General features: G+C 39.7%; 1 protein-coding gene across 2 annotated transcripts in view; it reads left to right on the top strand.

Annotated features, from left to right (window-relative positions):
* The window catches only part of slc6a9 (solute carrier family 6 member 9), a 79,282-nt gene extending 63,757 nt beyond the window's left edge, over positions 1–15,525 (top strand). The window contains exons 5-13 of one of the 2 annotated variants that reach the window (XM_038718759.1): positions 1,031–1,163; positions 1,386–1,520; positions 1,625–1,728; positions 4,857–5,094; positions 6,531–6,665; positions 6,768–6,867; positions 7,962–8,062; positions 9,062–9,232; positions 10,069–15,525. In XM_038718759.1, coding sequence (XP_038574687.1) covers positions 1,031–1,163; positions 1,386–1,520; positions 1,625–1,728; positions 4,857–5,094; positions 6,531–6,665; positions 6,768–6,867; positions 7,962–8,062; positions 9,062–9,232; positions 10,069–10,326 — 1,375 coding nt within the window. In that variant the 3' untranslated portion in view covers positions 10,327–15,525. The remainder of the gene's footprint in view (positions 1–1,030; positions 1,164–1,385; positions 1,521–1,624; positions 1,729–4,856; positions 5,095–6,530; positions 6,666–6,767; positions 6,868–7,961; positions 8,063–9,061; positions 9,233–10,068) is intronic. The other variant, XM_038718760.1, reaches the window with a different exon arrangement.
* The last annotated feature ends 1,966 nt before the right edge of the window (positions 15,526–17,491 follow it).

Below are 17,491 nucleotides of genomic sequence, written 5' to 3'. Positions count from 1 at the left end.
TAAAAAAATATCAACTTTTTTCCAAAAAGAATTTAAGCTGCTACTGCTGCTAAGAATAATATCAATATTTGTAATTTCAGTGTTGATGCACATATACACATACAGTAAGGAAAGAGAGAGAGAGAGAGCAAGTGTGTCTCACACACACACACACACACACACACACAGTCTCTCTCCGTACAACAAACAGTGGACAAGACACAAGAGAGCCAGCAGTTTTTTTTCTTCTTAAATGTCTTGATTATTAACATATGTACACAATGGTGGAAGACTTAAACAAAAGTATAGACGTGATACCAGCTAAATTTAGTTATTGTACTAAATTGCAGAACCGTAGTACTCTTCTCTTCGAAGCTGTGCGAAGTAACGTGAGGGGTGAAACAAGATAATGTTAGCTAGTTAATTAGCTGTGTTATCTGCCTCAGTAGCAAGCCAACAGTATTTATTTCACCAATGCTAAACACGCTTACTCTCTTAGCTTGTTGCAAACGTTCATTTCAAGATAGTGTTACCTTGAATTTAGCGAAGAGTGATAGGTGGTGCTCCCGAAGCAAAGATGGGATATAATTCATCATCATCATTTCAACGGCATATTATATGGCAGAAGGGGGAGAATGTTCAGGGGTTCTTCCTTACGCCATCCCACACAGAGGTGACTGACTGCTCGCACCAGCAGGAGGGGTCGTGTTACACTCTACGCTGCTCACAACCTGCCAGACATAACAATTTTGGTGGTTTTGAAACCTTGACTTTTTCATACCGCGGGATAAATTGAAAACCGGCCCACGCCTGCACCCACACCAATGATATTTGAGAGCAAACAGTGCGTTATTTTTGTTACATATTCTCCCTTTCTGGATCCCATTTCCAGAATTTTCATAAGCCACATATACATTGCTTCTACCTTTAATTCATAGTTAGTAATGGAGCAATACGGGCAATCAAAAATCCAGCAACAACACTGTACAGGGCTTTGAAAAGAACTAAAGCCAGTAGTCCTAAATTTAGTCTCTCTGTCTTTCTTTCTCAGACATTATGTGTTGAACATCTCTGATGATATTGGGAACTTTGGAGAGGTCCGTCTCCCTATCTTGGGCTGCCTGGCTGTATCCTGGATTGTCGTCTTCCTCTGTCTGATCAGGGGGGTTAAATCCTCTGGAAAGGTTAGCCTAACAGACCCACACACACACGCACACGCACACAGACACCAAGGCTTGACCACATGCAAAAACAGACAACTTATCCATATTTTACACACATACAGACATTCCTAACTCTCTTGTCACTTGTAGGTTTTGCTATAAAAAACTTCTTGTTCCAACTGATTTCACCACATGGTCTGATTATCTGTTTGTGTGTGTGTGTGTGTGTGTGTGTGTGTCCAGGTGGTGTACTTCACAGCCACGTTCCCTTATGTTGTTTTGACCATCTTGTTCATTCGTGGCATCACCCTGGATGGAGCTATTAATGGCATCAAGTACTACCTGACTCCACAGTGGCAGAAGGTCCTTGACGCAAAGGTATTCATTCACATAAAAACGCAGATGGATAGACTACCTGGAAATAGAAATCAATTTTTCCTTCTTTTTACTGCTTCTGACTGCATGTGGCTTTGTATTTCTAGGTGTGGGGAGATGCAGCATCACAGATCTTCTACTCCCTGGGCTGTGCCTGGGGGGGTCTCATTACTATGGCTTCCTATAACAAGTTCCACAACAACTGTTTCAGGTTGGTACAAAAAGAAATTACGCTTGATTAAAATAGTTCAGCTCATTTTGGGAAATATGCTTATTTGCGTTCTTGCTGAGAGTAAGATAAGAAGATTGATACAACTTTCTTATCGGTGTGGTAAATATGCTGCTGGAACCAGGAGACAGAGTAGCTTAGCCTATAAACAGCTAGCCTGGCACTGTCCTAAGGTGACAAAATCCACCTACCAGCACCTCTAAAGCTTATTAATTAAAATGTTAAATTTGTTTGTTTAATGCCTACAAATACAGACGTGCGAGAACAACAAGTTGTGGCATTAAAGAGGGTTATAATCAGGCCTATCTCTTGCCTGGGGGCTGTGGCTTCATGGACTCTTGTTTTACTGTGAGCTTGCCAGGCATCCAGAGGAGACTTCAGACCACCCATAAAAACCACAGTGTGTCAACCTTACATTTTTTGTATGGATAAAATAAACAAAAAATTTAATATTTATTAGTGAGCTTTAGAGCTGCTGATAGCCAAGCTAGCTGTTTCCCCCTGCTTCCAGTATTTGTGCTAATGTTAAGTTAAGCTAATGGGCTGCTGGCTGTAACTTCATATAAGACTCTCGAAAGAGCATAAGCATTTTTCAGAAAATGTGAAGCTATTTATTTAAGAGATCAGCTCAAACTCTCACAATAATGGCCAGACATGCTGGAGGTGCTGACGGATGTGAAATCAGTGGATCTTATTTAGCATATATGAATGCAGGGCTTCTACAGTTACACTGTAATCCTTGAACTGAAGTTACAGCATTCAAACTAAATTAATTGGAGGTGGTTGAATTTTACCCAAAAGCAATGCTGTGCTGCAGCAGTTACAGTGTGAGTACTTGCCCGCCTCTGTGAAAATGACATCCGGCTAAGCTGCCGCAATGTTTCAGCAACACAGACCAGCATCTTATTATTTGCACTAATCAGAGAAACTAAGCAGAGAGAGTGCGAGCAGAGGAGACATGAAGTGGAAGGAGGAAAGGGGGAGTTGACTAGAAAGTGTAGAGAATTCACCACATGCGACTGAAGGCTTCAGTACAAAGAGAAGAGATAGCCAGTGAGAGGGAGAGGAGAAATTGTTTCAGGTTGTCCAGGCTGATGAGTCAGAGCTAGAGAGTGACGGAGAAAAAGAGAGGAGCAGGGTAACATAGTCAGGAGCCAACTTGGTACAGGTTTAAAAAGAGAAGTTGGAGAAGGTGAGATAAGGTAGGACAGGAGATAATGTTTTTTTGGACTTGTGTTAAGAGGCTGGTTGCACTGTGCTTGATGCCAGGGGAGTGAGTGAGAAGCAGAGGAGAAGGTTAAGATGGAGGAAAGGGGACAGAAGAGGAGATAAGGAGAGGAAAAGATGTCTAGTCCACACATGCTGAGATTGTGCTATCTGCGCACACAGCTGCACGGCGGCCTAATCAGCTTGTGTTCTGCAGCTCTGTCCCTGTAGAGTCACACTGCACTCCTGTAACACCACCAATTGGTGCACATGCAGAAGTGCACAGAGTGTCACAATGAGCGGGGGCCTTATTGGTGGTTTGTGAGGTGTCGAGAAAGGGACCGGAATTGAAGTCATAACTGATGATATGTGAAAACTCTAACAGGAAAATGTGAGGGAACAGAGCAATGTGCAAACACATAAGTCCCTTGCTGATTCTGAACAGTCCAAGTTGAGGAGAGTAAAGATGTTCTGAAGGTGTTCTCCATGCACCTTCTAGCAGTGTACAGCTGACACAGGTGCTTTCTCAGATCAAGGACAGCAAACTCCAAGGGAAGAACAGGATTTAAAGCCTTTATTAGTGCAAACAGACTAATGATTTGACACTACTATGTCTTCATCCGAGTCAAAATCATCTTGACTCAGAGAGAGTAAACCCAGCTCCTGTCAGATCCGCTAAGAGTTAAAATTCTGTGTTTACTCCGATACTAATTAAATCTAAAGATTAATACAATTATCAACGGCAGTCCTAGATTAACTAAACGATTTTCAAAAGTTATTTTTCTCTAATATGAAGAATTAGCAATTAGCATAGGCTTTGCCCTGTCTGAGAGCACAAACAAGCTGTATTTCCAAACCTGTACCAAGTAATAGTACTGTATATGTAAAAAAAAAAAAAAATACCATATCATTTAGGAAAATATAAAACATTTTGGGCCATTTTATCTGCCCTTTAAAATTACAGCAATTCTTGTGCACTTTACCAACCTTGGTTCGTTTGGTCAACATTTAAAGGAACATTCAGTGGATTCCCAAGTTGTCATAATCTATCTTGAGGCATTAAACAAAAAAAAAAAAAAAAAATACCCTGCACAAAAACTTGTCATTTCCTATGTACCTATGTCTTACTTTATGCACATACAACCGTACGGCTGTTGTGTCAGGTAGAACATGGAACTGAGCGCTGCAGCACTTATTCTCAAAGGCTTCTCCTTGATTGACTGTGGCTCAGATTGTTGCTCATTTGTATGTCACTTCAGAAACAACGATTCTGCCAAATTAATTAATAGAAAATTAATTTAAATGTCAAGAAATCTCATTTTTAGAGGGGGGTGGATTCATAGCTGATACCTAAAGTATCAATACTATTATTAGTGAACATGTAAAAGCTTATTTAATGTATGGTAAATAATTTGCTTATGGTGAAAATATCTTCAGGTAGCCTTTGAATGAGGCATTCACCTCATAGCGTCTCCCCTCTACATGACTACCCTTTACACATTAGTCACCTTTTTCAGTAAAAAGTTAGTATTGGTATTAATAATCAGTGATTTGGGGATAAATCTGAAACAGATTTTGTGGTATTACCCACCCGCTACTTGCTGGATGATATGGAAGGCGGAATGGAGGGAGTGGTCACCACAAGGAAGAGAGGAGAGGAATGGTTTCTTTTTATTAGCTTTTTGTAAAATTGGTGAAGCATTGATGAAATAAAGAGCATGAACAGCTTAAAATTAAGCTAAAAGACAGATCCAACACTCCGAAGAGCACAATCTTATTGCTTCTGTGCTAAGGGACAGTGTGACTGACAACGATGCTGGATACCCTGGTTTCAAATTGCAAATGTATGTATCCCCCCCAGCAGTTAAATTAATGCCCAATATGTTCTTTTCTTCTCTTCCCAGAGACAGCATCATCATCAGTATAACCAACTGTGCAACTAGCGTGTATGCCGGCTTTGTCATTTTCTCCATCCTGGGCTTCATGGCACACAACCTGAATGTCCCTGTGTCAGAAGTGGCCGACCATGGACCGGGCCTGGCTTTTGTGGCCTACCCAGAAGCCCTCACTCTTCTCCCCATCTCACCACTCTGGTCACTGCTCTTCTTCTTTATGCTCATCCTTCTGGGACTAGGAACTCAGGTAAGGCTGGAATACTGTACTTTACACATAGGCTGTGCTTTCACTAGCAAGGACCACAATCAACAGATATGATTAAATGATTTATTGATGAACAAAACAGAAAGATGTACGAGACTTGCAGTTGCTGAATAGACATTCGAAAGTGTTGTGGGGAAGCTACAATAGGGAAATGTGCCATAGCACCCCGGCACAACAGACCCCCCCTATAACCCTATGGAGAGGAAGAAGGAGATGAGGAGACCAGACGGAGAAAGGGGTGAGCGGGAGGGGTGCAGAATGCAAGCGCGAAGAAGAGGAGATGGGTTGTGTGGGTATTTATGGAAATGACGTCATTGATGCGTGGTCCCGCTCTTGAAACTCCAGCAGCACAACAACCAAATCTAAAATCATGTGTGACTATACGAATGTATAAACACGTAAATGTGAATTACTTGTGTGATATTATAAATCATGTCCCGACAGCTCAGGTCAATCTGTGGGCCTGGTATTATATATCACTGGTTCAAGGAGACTGTTTTTAATATTCACAGGCCTACCACAGACATCAGTAACAAAAGCATCCATGGATCTCCAGATGTTTTACATAGACTATGTTGAGTCAAGTTAAAAGACATCCTGAGTAAGGCAAGTGTGCTGATATGCATTGGTGAACTTTTAGCCACACTAGCAGCATGGCTTTAGGTTTGGCAATGTCTGTTGGTCGGCTGGGCCACCTCTTTAGTCAAGACTGAAATGTCTCAACAACATGAAATTTGGTATATTCCCCCTCAGCTTGAATTACAATCACTTGACCACTTTTCATGTAGCGTAAAAATTATAATTTGTCCACTGCTTTGGTTTAAGACCAAATGCCTTCAAAACGAATGGCCTCTACTGAACTTTTGTTTAGTTCTAGTTAGCAAATGTTTGCATGTTAACATGCTGAAATAAGATGGCAAACACGTAATCCCTTCTAAATATCAACATGTTTGCATTGTTATTGTGAATTAGCATTCAGTACAGCCTCACAGATCTGCTAGCATGGCTGTAGGCTCTTGTATTAGCCCATATTGATAAAAGGCTTTTTATTCTTGACCATCCACTCAAGTGCTTGGATTTGGAATTTGAATGCCACCCATATTGGCAGATTTTGCATGCTTGTACTTTGCATATTTATGTTTCAATTTCACTCAGTGAATGTGTACAGATTATAAATATACTGGACATTCAATGCAGAACAGGAACTTTTCCCTCCAAAAATGTAAGACTTTAAGATGATGTTATTAGCCTCAGCTCATCATCACTCAGTGATGGGTGTGTAAACTGTTAACATGAAAAAACAGTCTCCAATCATCTGTCAAGATTTGTTTTGGACTGTGGTATGCCTGTTCTCATGATGTAAGAAGACATTTCAGTAACGACTGTCTAATCTCACCTCATCTCCTCTGTTCTTGTAGTTCTGTCTGCTGGAGACCCTGGTGACGGCCATCGTCGATGAGATCGGTACAGACTGGATCATGAGGAACAAAACCATAATCACACTGTCAGTGGCCATAGTTGGATTTTTACTGGGAGTGCCACTAACGACACAGGTAAGTCTCACACAGACACATGCTGATCATGTCAACGAAAAACAACGTTTTCTCTCATGCAGATGCAGTTTTGAATCTTGATTCTCTGTTCTCTGTGTGCAGGCAGGAATCTATTGGTTGCTACTGATGGACAACTATGCTGCTAGTTTCTCTTTGGTCATCATCTCCTGCATCATGTGTATCTGCGTCATGTATATTTATGGTAAGGAGGGAAATAGAGTGACGATGCTGGTGTGTGAAGTGGTTTTAAACTGTATACTATTCTCATGTGAACCTCACCTTTTTAAAAGAAATAAACACATTCTGGGACCCACTAACATTATTATAAAAATATATTGAATATGGGGCTTGCAAGTTTAGTTTTATTTCCGGCTTGATGCTCTACTTTTCTTATCTATGTAGATGATTGGCCATTCCTACACATAATTATTCCATAGAGAGATTTCAGCAATGGTATAGTCTCAAAGCACAGGCGCACAAGAGAGGACAGTTCATTAAAAGAGGACAAAACTCTTCGGCACCTTGTCTGTATTTGAATTTGTCTGGCTTCTTTGATTCAAAACAATTTCAGCTTAATTTCAAACTGGCCATTTTACAGCCAAATTAAACAATCAAACAAAATGTAAAATTACAAGAGGCAGAGATACAGATTTGTTTTTCCACCAATGCCAGGCCAGCACACAGTTCTGCCTTAGGACATTTCTATTTTTCTATTTATTTATTAGGACAGCACACATTAATCAACATTACTGTAAATGTGCCAGTGTTAGCCTACTGGCTAATTTTCAACTGCAGTCCTTCGGCAAGATGTTTTGAAACCTTAAAAATGATCAAATATACAGTGTACAGACTAGAAAAATATTTTCTTCTCTTACTTTTCCTTTCCTTTTTGCACATGCTGCACATCAGTACACCTATAGTGGTGGATTAAGATAGCAATGGACCCCTAGGCTACACTTTATTTGGCACACATTTCGATTGCATAAATTAATGCTAATAGTTCACTCAGGAGCAAATTCAAATCACCACAAGTTGGTGCCAGACCCACAGTGTGATATCAACACAGAGATGGCCAGTATAAGAAGAATGCCCCAAAAAGAGTGGTACCCCAAAATGGCACAGTGGAACTTACTGTGAGGCTTCCTAAAATACTTGGATTTGGACAAATCATCCATCAAATCAAAGGAACTACAGAGACCACTGACTCTATTTTCATCATCTGCTTTCATGTGCATACACATTGTATGCCATTACTAAAATGTAAAAGGAGTAATCAAAATTATGTTTTTGTTGCAGGTCACAGGAACTACTTTAAAGATGTTGAGATGATGCTGGGCTTCCCTCCTCCTCTCTTCTTCAAAGTCTGCTGGAGATTCATCTCCCCTCTCATTATCTCTGTAAGTGAACACACACACACACACACACACACACACACACACACGCTGAACTGGGCCCACAGTCATAGTGATTGAACCTGCAATCCAAATTCCAAACATTGTAGTGGTCACATAAACATTCCTGTCTCCTGAAACATTAAGGTGTTTAAAGATTTGATTGTTGCAGGAAACAAACCGCACTTTGAAGTAGCGATATGATGGACGTCCTGTGCTGCTGACTCATTGTTAGGGACCTGACCTACATTGGAGCTGCCGTCAACACTAATCGTTTTGGCTACTGTTGGCTTTGTTTCCAATATAAACTTCTAAAAGCAAATCTGTCTGAGTGGAAAATGGACACATGCAGCTGCTATCAATGGTATTTCCCAAGCAGGCGCATTAGTCCGCTAAGCTGCTGGGCCAACTAAGAAATTCATTGTTGTGGATTACTGGTCAAATTTCAAGCCCTTTTGTTTTCTGTGTCATTTCACTGCACAGATTAATGCCCTGCTCTTCAGGGCTGGAACTGTGACTAAACTCACTGCTGTTGGGAGCAGTCATGACTTATAATCATAATTATCTGCAGCCTTTAAATAAAAACGCACCTTTCGTGCTGCTGTGTATAGTGATTTCACCTGTACGGAGTAAATACAGGTTCATTGGGATAAGCTGATCTGTTGTAGAGGAAGAAATGTTTTTCACTTTGTAGTCACAGCAGCCATTTATTTGGACTAATTTTAAGCAGGATGGGGAACACTTACTGATTTAACACTAATTATTGTTGTATATTGTAGTGTGTTTACCTACTATTGTTAAAATGACAGGTAAAATAGAGAGTAACTTTCTTTCTTATTTTGTTTTTATTCTTTCCAACATTTCAACATAAATGGGTTTTGTTTTAAATTGGGTTTGTTTTAAACTTTTGGGTTTAGGCAGTTTTTGAATTCCGTTACCTTTTCAAACACCTACCCTAAATAACAAAGCCCTAAATAATTCACTGTCTCTCTTCTGTCTATGTAGTTCATCCTGATCTTCACAGTGATCCAGTACAAGCCCATCACTTACAATGACTATGTGTATCCCGGCTGGTCTCTGGCTATCGGCTTCGCCATGGCTCTGTCCTCAGTGGTCTGCATACCCATCTATGCCCTCTACAAGATCTCAAGGTCCCCAGGAGCCACCTTCAGAGAGGTACATCATCTCCTACAACTGTTTCTCCAAATAGAATGAGCCTCCATAGCATTTCATGGGACTCATACAATGGCTACTTGTCGTTCATGTAGTTTCACCAAACACAGATTAGCTGATAGTAGGAACGGACTTAGCTAGACAACATGCATACCATCCCAATGTTATTATTGGCTAGAAAAAGTGTACTCACTTACGACAAAAAATTTTTTTGGAAGTGTAAGAGCCAAAAGCAACTGAAATCATTGTAGTGCAATTGTTTAAAGCTATTGGAAAAATGTTTTTCAGATCACCTACAGGCAGTTGAATTGCCAGTTTGGATGTAAACATTGAAAGCAGCTGAACTTACATTTGAAGAGTAAGAGATAAAAAAAATAATACATTAGATTTATGTAGCGCTTTTCTAAATACTCAAAGGCAAGTCATTTAAAGAACAAGAATGCAAGTAGCGAAAACAATGAAAGCTATTTACATTTGAGGAAAGTAAAAGTGTCAGTCGTAGCTAAAGTGTTTGCGCTGCCAATAGTTGAAGAAATGGAAGCAGCTGAAATGACAGCTGACGTTGAAGCACTAAGTTAAGTGTCAGTTGTGTCAGTCAATCAATGAACGCAGCTTTAAATATAGACATTTGAGTGTTTTTGGAGCTAACATTTGTAGTCAAATTTACATCATGAATGCGTAAACTATTATATTCGGACTCAAGACTTCCAGCTTAGTCCCGAATCTGATTAGTATTTAATTCTGAGTCCTTGTACATCTCTTTTGACTTTTGCCCTGAAGTTTCCCTTCATAATGAGGTTACTCTAAATAATGTGTCCCTTATTCATTTTCTATGTCAGCGGTTGAAGAATGCTTGCCAACCCCATCCAAAGTGGGGCCCTGCTCTGAGGGAACACCGGACAGGCCGCTACGCCCCCATGGCCTCGGGAGACACTGTGGAGGCTCGTCCCCTCAAGGAAAAGGAGGAGCTGAAGGAGGACCTGAAGGAGGAGCTGAAGGAGGAGGAGGAGAAGGAGAGGAAGGATGAGATCAGCCTTACCATCCAGGGAAGCAACGGCTCCACCAACACACACAACAACCCCAATCCCAGCGCATAGACGGCACCCCGCTTTGTCAGCGCTGCCGGGCACGGCCCCACTGCACCATTTCCTCCTTCTCTTCCTCCCTTCCCCTCCCTTCTCCATCGTCACCCCACTTTCTCACAGTCCTCTGTGGGGGAGATCCCATTCATTGGAGACCTTTACATATTGTAAGGGCTTATTATGTCTATCCTAACCTCTTCTATCTATCTGTGTGTTGTCTCTAGATAAACGAAGGAAAAAAAACACGAAAGGAAGACAAAATTGGGTCATCCAAAAGATTTGCGCGTACGTTAGTGTGTTTGTGTGGGTCGGTTGTTAATTTGTTACACATAATTTAATAATGCAGTTTATTTTTCCTTTCCTTTTTGTAAAACTTGTATATGTCATCTTCATATGCAGTTAGAGTTACAGTAGATTGTGAAGCTGCATGTGTTTGTTTTGTGCATGCAGCAACATAGAGACACACACTGTTCTCCTTTATACTGTTCGCTGGGTCTGTTTTGGGATTGGAGACTTTCTAACAGCAGTGATTTGACAGCTGGGGACTTGTGATGTGATACACAGTGGTGCTGTAATAAAGAGGAGCAGGGTGAACTGTGCCTGTACTGGCCATTTACAGTTTGATGATGCTGAACGAGGGAAATAGGCAATTCTATGGCCAGAAAAAGAGGCGGATACATTTATTCACACTCATACACTCACACTATTGTACATTATACAGCACACAGTGACCTCAACCATAGTTGATCTCAGCTTAAGACTAAGCCTGTTGTTTTTTATGCTGCTTCTTTAAAAAGTTATACAGAGCACACATATTTAACAAACACCCGAGATGGCGAAAGTGTTAACAAACACTTAGGGCTGATCTTCTGCCGAAATTTCTCCCATTTTAACTTTTTCCACTAAAGCTGCTTAAACTCAGCAGAGAAATGTCAGTGAACTTTAACGGTACTGTAGTCTCTGCCTACACATTCACACTGGAAAAAACACAAAGAGTTTGTTTCCAGTTTTTTGACAGAAGTGATCCCAGTGCCCATTTCTCAGGGTCCAAGCGCAGTCAAACTTTGTGATTTATATTTGTTCCTTGCCTGTGGAAACCTTGTCTCAACTAAGGTGGCCTGTTAAGATTATAGGGACTGAAACCACCTAACTCTCCCGCTAAAAAAAAACACCTACACACACACACACACACACACACACACACACACACACACACACACACACACACACACACACACACACACACACACAAAACAGGTGGATGCAACTCTGTATATAGAAGTGCCATCTCTTCTTAAGTCTTCCAGGCATTCTTTACGAGTGAAGTGCATCTTGGGATGTGGTCTACAAATGAGGATCCGGGCTAGAGGAGGTAGCTAGTGAAAGGATCATAGGTGTGTAATAGTCTGTGTCTCCCGTGGGTCGTAGCAATCTGCCCCATTAAGGCATGTTACCAAAAACATTACCTGAGTTACCTGAGTCCTGCACATGTTTTTGGTAACATATATACTGTATATCTCAGAGAGACTGGCATGGTGTCAGTCTCTTACAGTCAGTGGAACCTTTAATGTATTTACAGGCATTTATTTTAAAGCTCTGAGCCAAGCTGTGCTGTGACATGATGGAGAGACAGAAAGCAGAGAGATGCAGCTTGTATCCAGAAGAATACAGAATAAATACAAACTTTAATGAATTATGTAGTTTTTAATGTAGCTGTATAGTATCTGTCTCTCAGTAGAATTCTCCTTTTTACCTCTCATTATTGTAAAGTAACTTAGTAAATAATTATAAAGACAGCATATGTTTATTTTGTACAAAAAATAAAAACTACAGAATCATAAATAACCATGTTTACTATTCCTCACCTGTGACTTGATTTGTTGTTTTGTTGGAGGGTGTGAAAGGACGGAGAGGGGTCTTTTTAGCACGCAGGGTTGGGTTTTACAAAAGTGTCTGATTGGATAGCACCCAAGACAATTTAGTAGTAGTGTGGTGGTCTAAATACAGAACAAATACATGAAAAGAGTTTTGTTTTTTGTCATCTAGATGTGTTAAGATCACATATTCCACGTCTTGCTTTGTTGGACACCTGCTTAGGTGGTAGTGAGGTGCGTTTAGCACAGGCAGGGAGGATTTTTGGCATTGCATCAGGTCTGGTTGGAATGTTTTTCACATAGTAGTTTCGCTTTTTCTTTGTTTGTGAGCTGTCAAATCAAAGCCATTTGGAGAACTAGAGGGCTATGATACCAGTATGAACATGGAACATATTTACCTAATATACAAAGTTGTATATTGCATACCATATATTGTATATAGGAATACTTTAAAATGTTGGGAAATATTCTTATTTACTTTCTTGCTGAGACTTAACTGAGAGGTTTGATACCACTCTCATGTCTGTATGGTAAATATGTAGCTTGAGACAGCATTAGCTTGGCCTGACTCTGTACAGTAAAAACAAAATATACCTACCAGCAGTCTCACAAATTAACATGGTATATCTTGTTTGTTTAATATGCACCAAATCAGCACATTGTAAATTTTGACACTTAGATTTTTGTATGGATTACACAAACGAGTTATAAAAATTTACTGAACTCTAGTGGTGTTGATAGGTGGATTTCTTTACCTTTGGACAGAGCCAGTCAAGCTCTTTCCCCCTGTTTCCAGTCTGCTCAGCCAGAAAGCAAATAAGCATTTTTCTCCAAAATGGCTATCTATTCTTTTAAAAATGTGTCCATGCTTATCAGACTTTTCAACAATTTTATAGCGATACTGAAGCAAAACGTCAGAATAAATCTGCACATTCTCTCTTTTCTTTCACCTCTATTCCCCACAAGCATGTCTTTAGAGGAGGATAGTGCAGTTGCTCCATTAATCCACAAGATGGGGCAATGACACTCAGGGTAGTAAAGGCACAACAGAGGTGAACTGTGAACAAAAACATTAAATGTCAAGACAGGAACAATGAGAGAGGGCAATGCTTAGCACAGAAGCTCAAATATGGTGAAATTAATCACAATAAGCACAGTGAGCATTCTGAAACAAGCACATTTCAACCCAGGTTTTTACAGGAAGGGTCTCGGATTATAGATATGTATACTGGCTATTCACATAGGTGGAGAACTGTAGCTTTGGTTAGGGGTGTGTTTTGACCTTCTGGTTCTGGTTTATTCCTAAACTATTCACACTACACATGATGTATTTTGAAGTAGCGTTTATTTTAATTAAATTACTGCAAAACCAGGTGCTCTATGAAACAATACATTATCACCATCTACTAACCTAAATATATTGTGTTGCTTCCTTTGAGTAGAAATTCCAATATAAGGAATGTTACACTGTCTAAATGAGGTTTTAGTTGCTGAAAAAAAGGCGAATATGTACTTATTCTCAGTGTATATTGGGACAACTTGTAGCTCAGACCGTTTACTGTTTGTGATTGCCTGTCTCGTGTGTTCATGCTGTAGTAAGTGAAGCTTAGCCGCCATGTTACATGCTATCTCTATATATCCCAACCCTCACCATCTCTGCTGCCCCCACAACTCTTCCTCCCTATGTACAGTAATGTAAAAACTATATAATCGGACTGTGTGTATGTCTGTGTTTTTCTTTGCTTTTATTTTTGGGGTGGGTAAGTGTGTTTCTGCGGGTCAAGGGAGGGTGGGTATTGTTTCATTTCGTTTTTGATTTGTCATTTTACTTGTAGTGTAATGTAGACAATGTCAGATGTATTGTGTACTGTGTGTAGTGGATTAGCTCTTACTGCTGAGCCTGCATGTAGGCCTAGAGCAGGTGTAGTGTCAGTATTAATATTAGTGTACCTCTAATCTGTCAGAACTAGCCAAGTCCTATTCTGCTAATAATACACAGTCTAAAGATTTTTTTACTAAAAGAAGAGAAAGTAAATTAGATATTTTATCTTCAGATTTTAATCATTGTTTATCCATGTTCAATGACACTACTTTTTGTTTGTTTTTGAATTTGTATTCATAGAAACATTAAGATAAAGCCAGCTAATATTAAAAGCATTTCCAAACAAAAAAGCTTTGGATCGAAACTTGAACTACAAATGAATGGTTCGTTTTTACAGCAAGCTCTGGTGTAGATACATGACGATGCTATTTTTAAAACAGTATCACAAAAACTTAAAGCTATATCTTACACAGTGCAGTGCCATCAGACATTGCTGTTTACCTTTAATATTCTGTGGCCCTTAACCCAAACAGTCTGGCTTTTGCTGTGTAGTTTTTACAGAATATAAAAAAAAAAATAGCTAAATCAAAACATCAAACAAACTACTCTGCAACCAAGATATAATTAGCATCGTGACCCATTAACTCAATTTGTAATTCTTGTGCAGCTCTGATGCATATCTGATCTTAATACTGCTTTATGTGGATATGTTAGGCACATATGACATATATGTATCAGATAAGGGTCCAATTACTATAATATTTTGATCTTTTTGGCAAAGTTAAACTTCAATTATCTCACTACCAAAAGAGTAAGACCCATTTGGCCCTCCAGATAAGCAAAACAAATACACACAACTGAGAATAATTGTCGTCACATACTAATACACAATTGCCTACTATCATCTTACACCAAGGTGGCTGTATAGAAAGTCACTGATGTTGAAGAACGTGAACTACGTAAAGACCATTTTTACACATAAATTCACAGCTGCTCTACTGTACTAAAAACAAAACTGTGATGTTACCGTGTTTCTCTGTAAATTGCAGAACATTACCTCTTGAATTTCTTACTACTGCTCATATAAACATAATCTTGTGTTTCAGCACTTTAAAGAATTCACTTGTTTTTTTAAGCAACAGGAAAAAATATATAATTAGAATGATAATTCACTCTTCCATTTTGAAAAAAGAAAGCAAGTACAGTAAATGTCTTTTTTTTCAGTCGTTTGGCTGAATGAAACTGTCAATGTGTCGGTGGACAAATACTGTGTTGTTATAATGCCAATGTAAATTGTTGTCATGGGAGGAGTGAAGAGGAAAAGCACAAGTGAGAAAAGAGAACACAGTTCTTCTGGTATTCTCTATCATATCTATCTGTCAATCTATCTAACCATGTCTGTTCTTCTTGTTCTTCAACTTTTAGGGCCAAAATTCATTGAAATGTCTTAGTCCTGTCAGCTGTATATCGTAAACTATTGAATTACAAAATGGTAAATAAAATATATTTTAAAGATCAGTGTGCTGCAGTGTTCTTCTGTCTTTTTGTGGTGTTTTTTTAATTGTCATATAACTTCATACCACTCAAAATGCATAATTCTGAACATTTGTCTTGGGGTATTTTACATTTACCTCATGACTGCTTTCTTTTCTGGTTCAGTTATCCATGTTTTGGGTAGTGTCAATTAAAAAAGGCATTCAAGATGTCATAGTGAGCACTAAAGCTGTGTTTGATTTCTTCCTACTAAATACCAATACTGTGGACATTTTGTGTTTGTATATGCATGTTAGAATGGAAAATGATTATATAAAAGAAAAAATTATCTTATGCAAAGTGTACAAATACAGCGTATGGCATCTATATTACCAAAATTGTCCCATAATTCTCTATTACTTACCGGTGATTCTGACCTTATGGGTTTGTGCCACCTAAAAAGAAGACTACATTTGAAAGAATAAAAAACACAATCTTCTTCATAACCAGTAAAATTCACCCTTGCTCAGTTCAATACACTCAGCGGTTTTTGTGCCACTTCATACTGCCAAACTTTAGAAAGAAAATATTGTAATGTAACCGTGTCAGTTTGCCGATTACTGTTCTCTACTTAGCATGTATGAGAATTTCAATTTTATAACAAAAGGAAACCAAGAAATAAACACGGGAGATTTGTTTGTTGTTTCCTGTTTGTGGTCCTGATCAACCCACTCTCAGTCGGATCGTTTCATGATGATGCTTTAAAGCAACAATCATGGCAAATGAAGGGAAATTGTGACATTAACCAGTAATTTCCACTCAGCATCCACTGTTCAGCAACAGCTGCATAGCTAAAAGCCTTCATCAGGGTGTTGGACACAAGACATGACACAAATGAGTTACACGGGGTAGATGGAAGCCAAGAGGAAGGCAAGGCTACAGACATCACACAGGATGTCATTGAAAAGGAACCCCACCCAATTTACACTGCCTATAAGTGTTCGCAAAAACAGAACATACAGTATCTCACAAGTGAGTACACCCTCACGTGTTTGTAAATATTTGATTATATCATTTCATGGGAAAACACTGAAGAAATGACACTTTGCTACAATGTACAGCTTGTATAACAGTGTAAATTTGCTGTCCCCTCAAAATAACACATCACACAGCCATTAATGTCTAATCCACTGGCAACAAAAGTGAATACAGTGAAAATGTCCAAATTGGGCCCAATTAGCCATTTTCCCTCCTCAGTGTCATGTGAATCGTTAGTGTTACAAAGTCTCAGGCGTGAATGGGGAGCAGGTGTGTTAAATTTGGTGTTATCGCTCTTACACTATCATACTGGTCCGTGGAAGTTCAACATGGCACCTCATGGCAAAGACTCCTCTGAGGATCTGAAAAAAAAGGGTCAGCCTGTCAGTGCTCAGACCCTAAGCCGCACACTGCTTCAAATTGGTTTGCATGGCTGTCGTCCCAGAAGGAAGGCTCTTCTAAAGATGATGCACATGGTCTGATGAGATAAAGATAAACCTATTTGGTTCAGATGGTGTCAAGCGTGTGTGGCGGCAACCAGGTGAGGAGTACAAAGACAAGTGTGTCTTGCCTACAGTCAAGCATGGTGGTTGGAGTGTCATGGTCTGGAGCTGCATGAGTGCTACCAGCACTGGGGAGCTACAGTTCATTGAGGGAACCATGAATGCCAACATGTACTGTCACATACTGAAGCAGAGCATGATCCCCTCTCTTCGGAGACAGAGCTGCAGGGTAGTATTCCAACATGATAATGACTCCAAGCACACATGCAAGACAGCCACTGCCTTGCTAAAGAAGCTGAGGGTAAAGGTGATGGACTGACCAAGCATGTCTCCAGACCTAAACCCAGTTGAGCATCTGTGAGGCTTCCTCAAGGTCATTTCATGGTACAGAGCCTGGGAAATTTTGTGATAACTCTTTCTACATAACACTTTTCCCATGAGCCGTATCTATTTGCCAGGATCCTCCCGTC

This window comes from Micropterus salmoides, unplaced genomic scaffold (genome assembly GCF_014851395.1).
Source record: "Micropterus salmoides isolate LMB-PRFRI ecotype aquatic unplaced genomic scaffold, ASM1485139v1 Ms_hic_scaffold_14, whole genome shotgun sequence".
Classification (NCBI taxonomy): Eukaryota; Metazoa; Chordata; class Actinopteri; order Centrarchiformes; family Centrarchidae; genus Micropterus; species Micropterus salmoides.
Note: the sequence above shows the minus strand (reverse complement) of the source record. Positions and strands in the feature narration are given on the sequence as shown.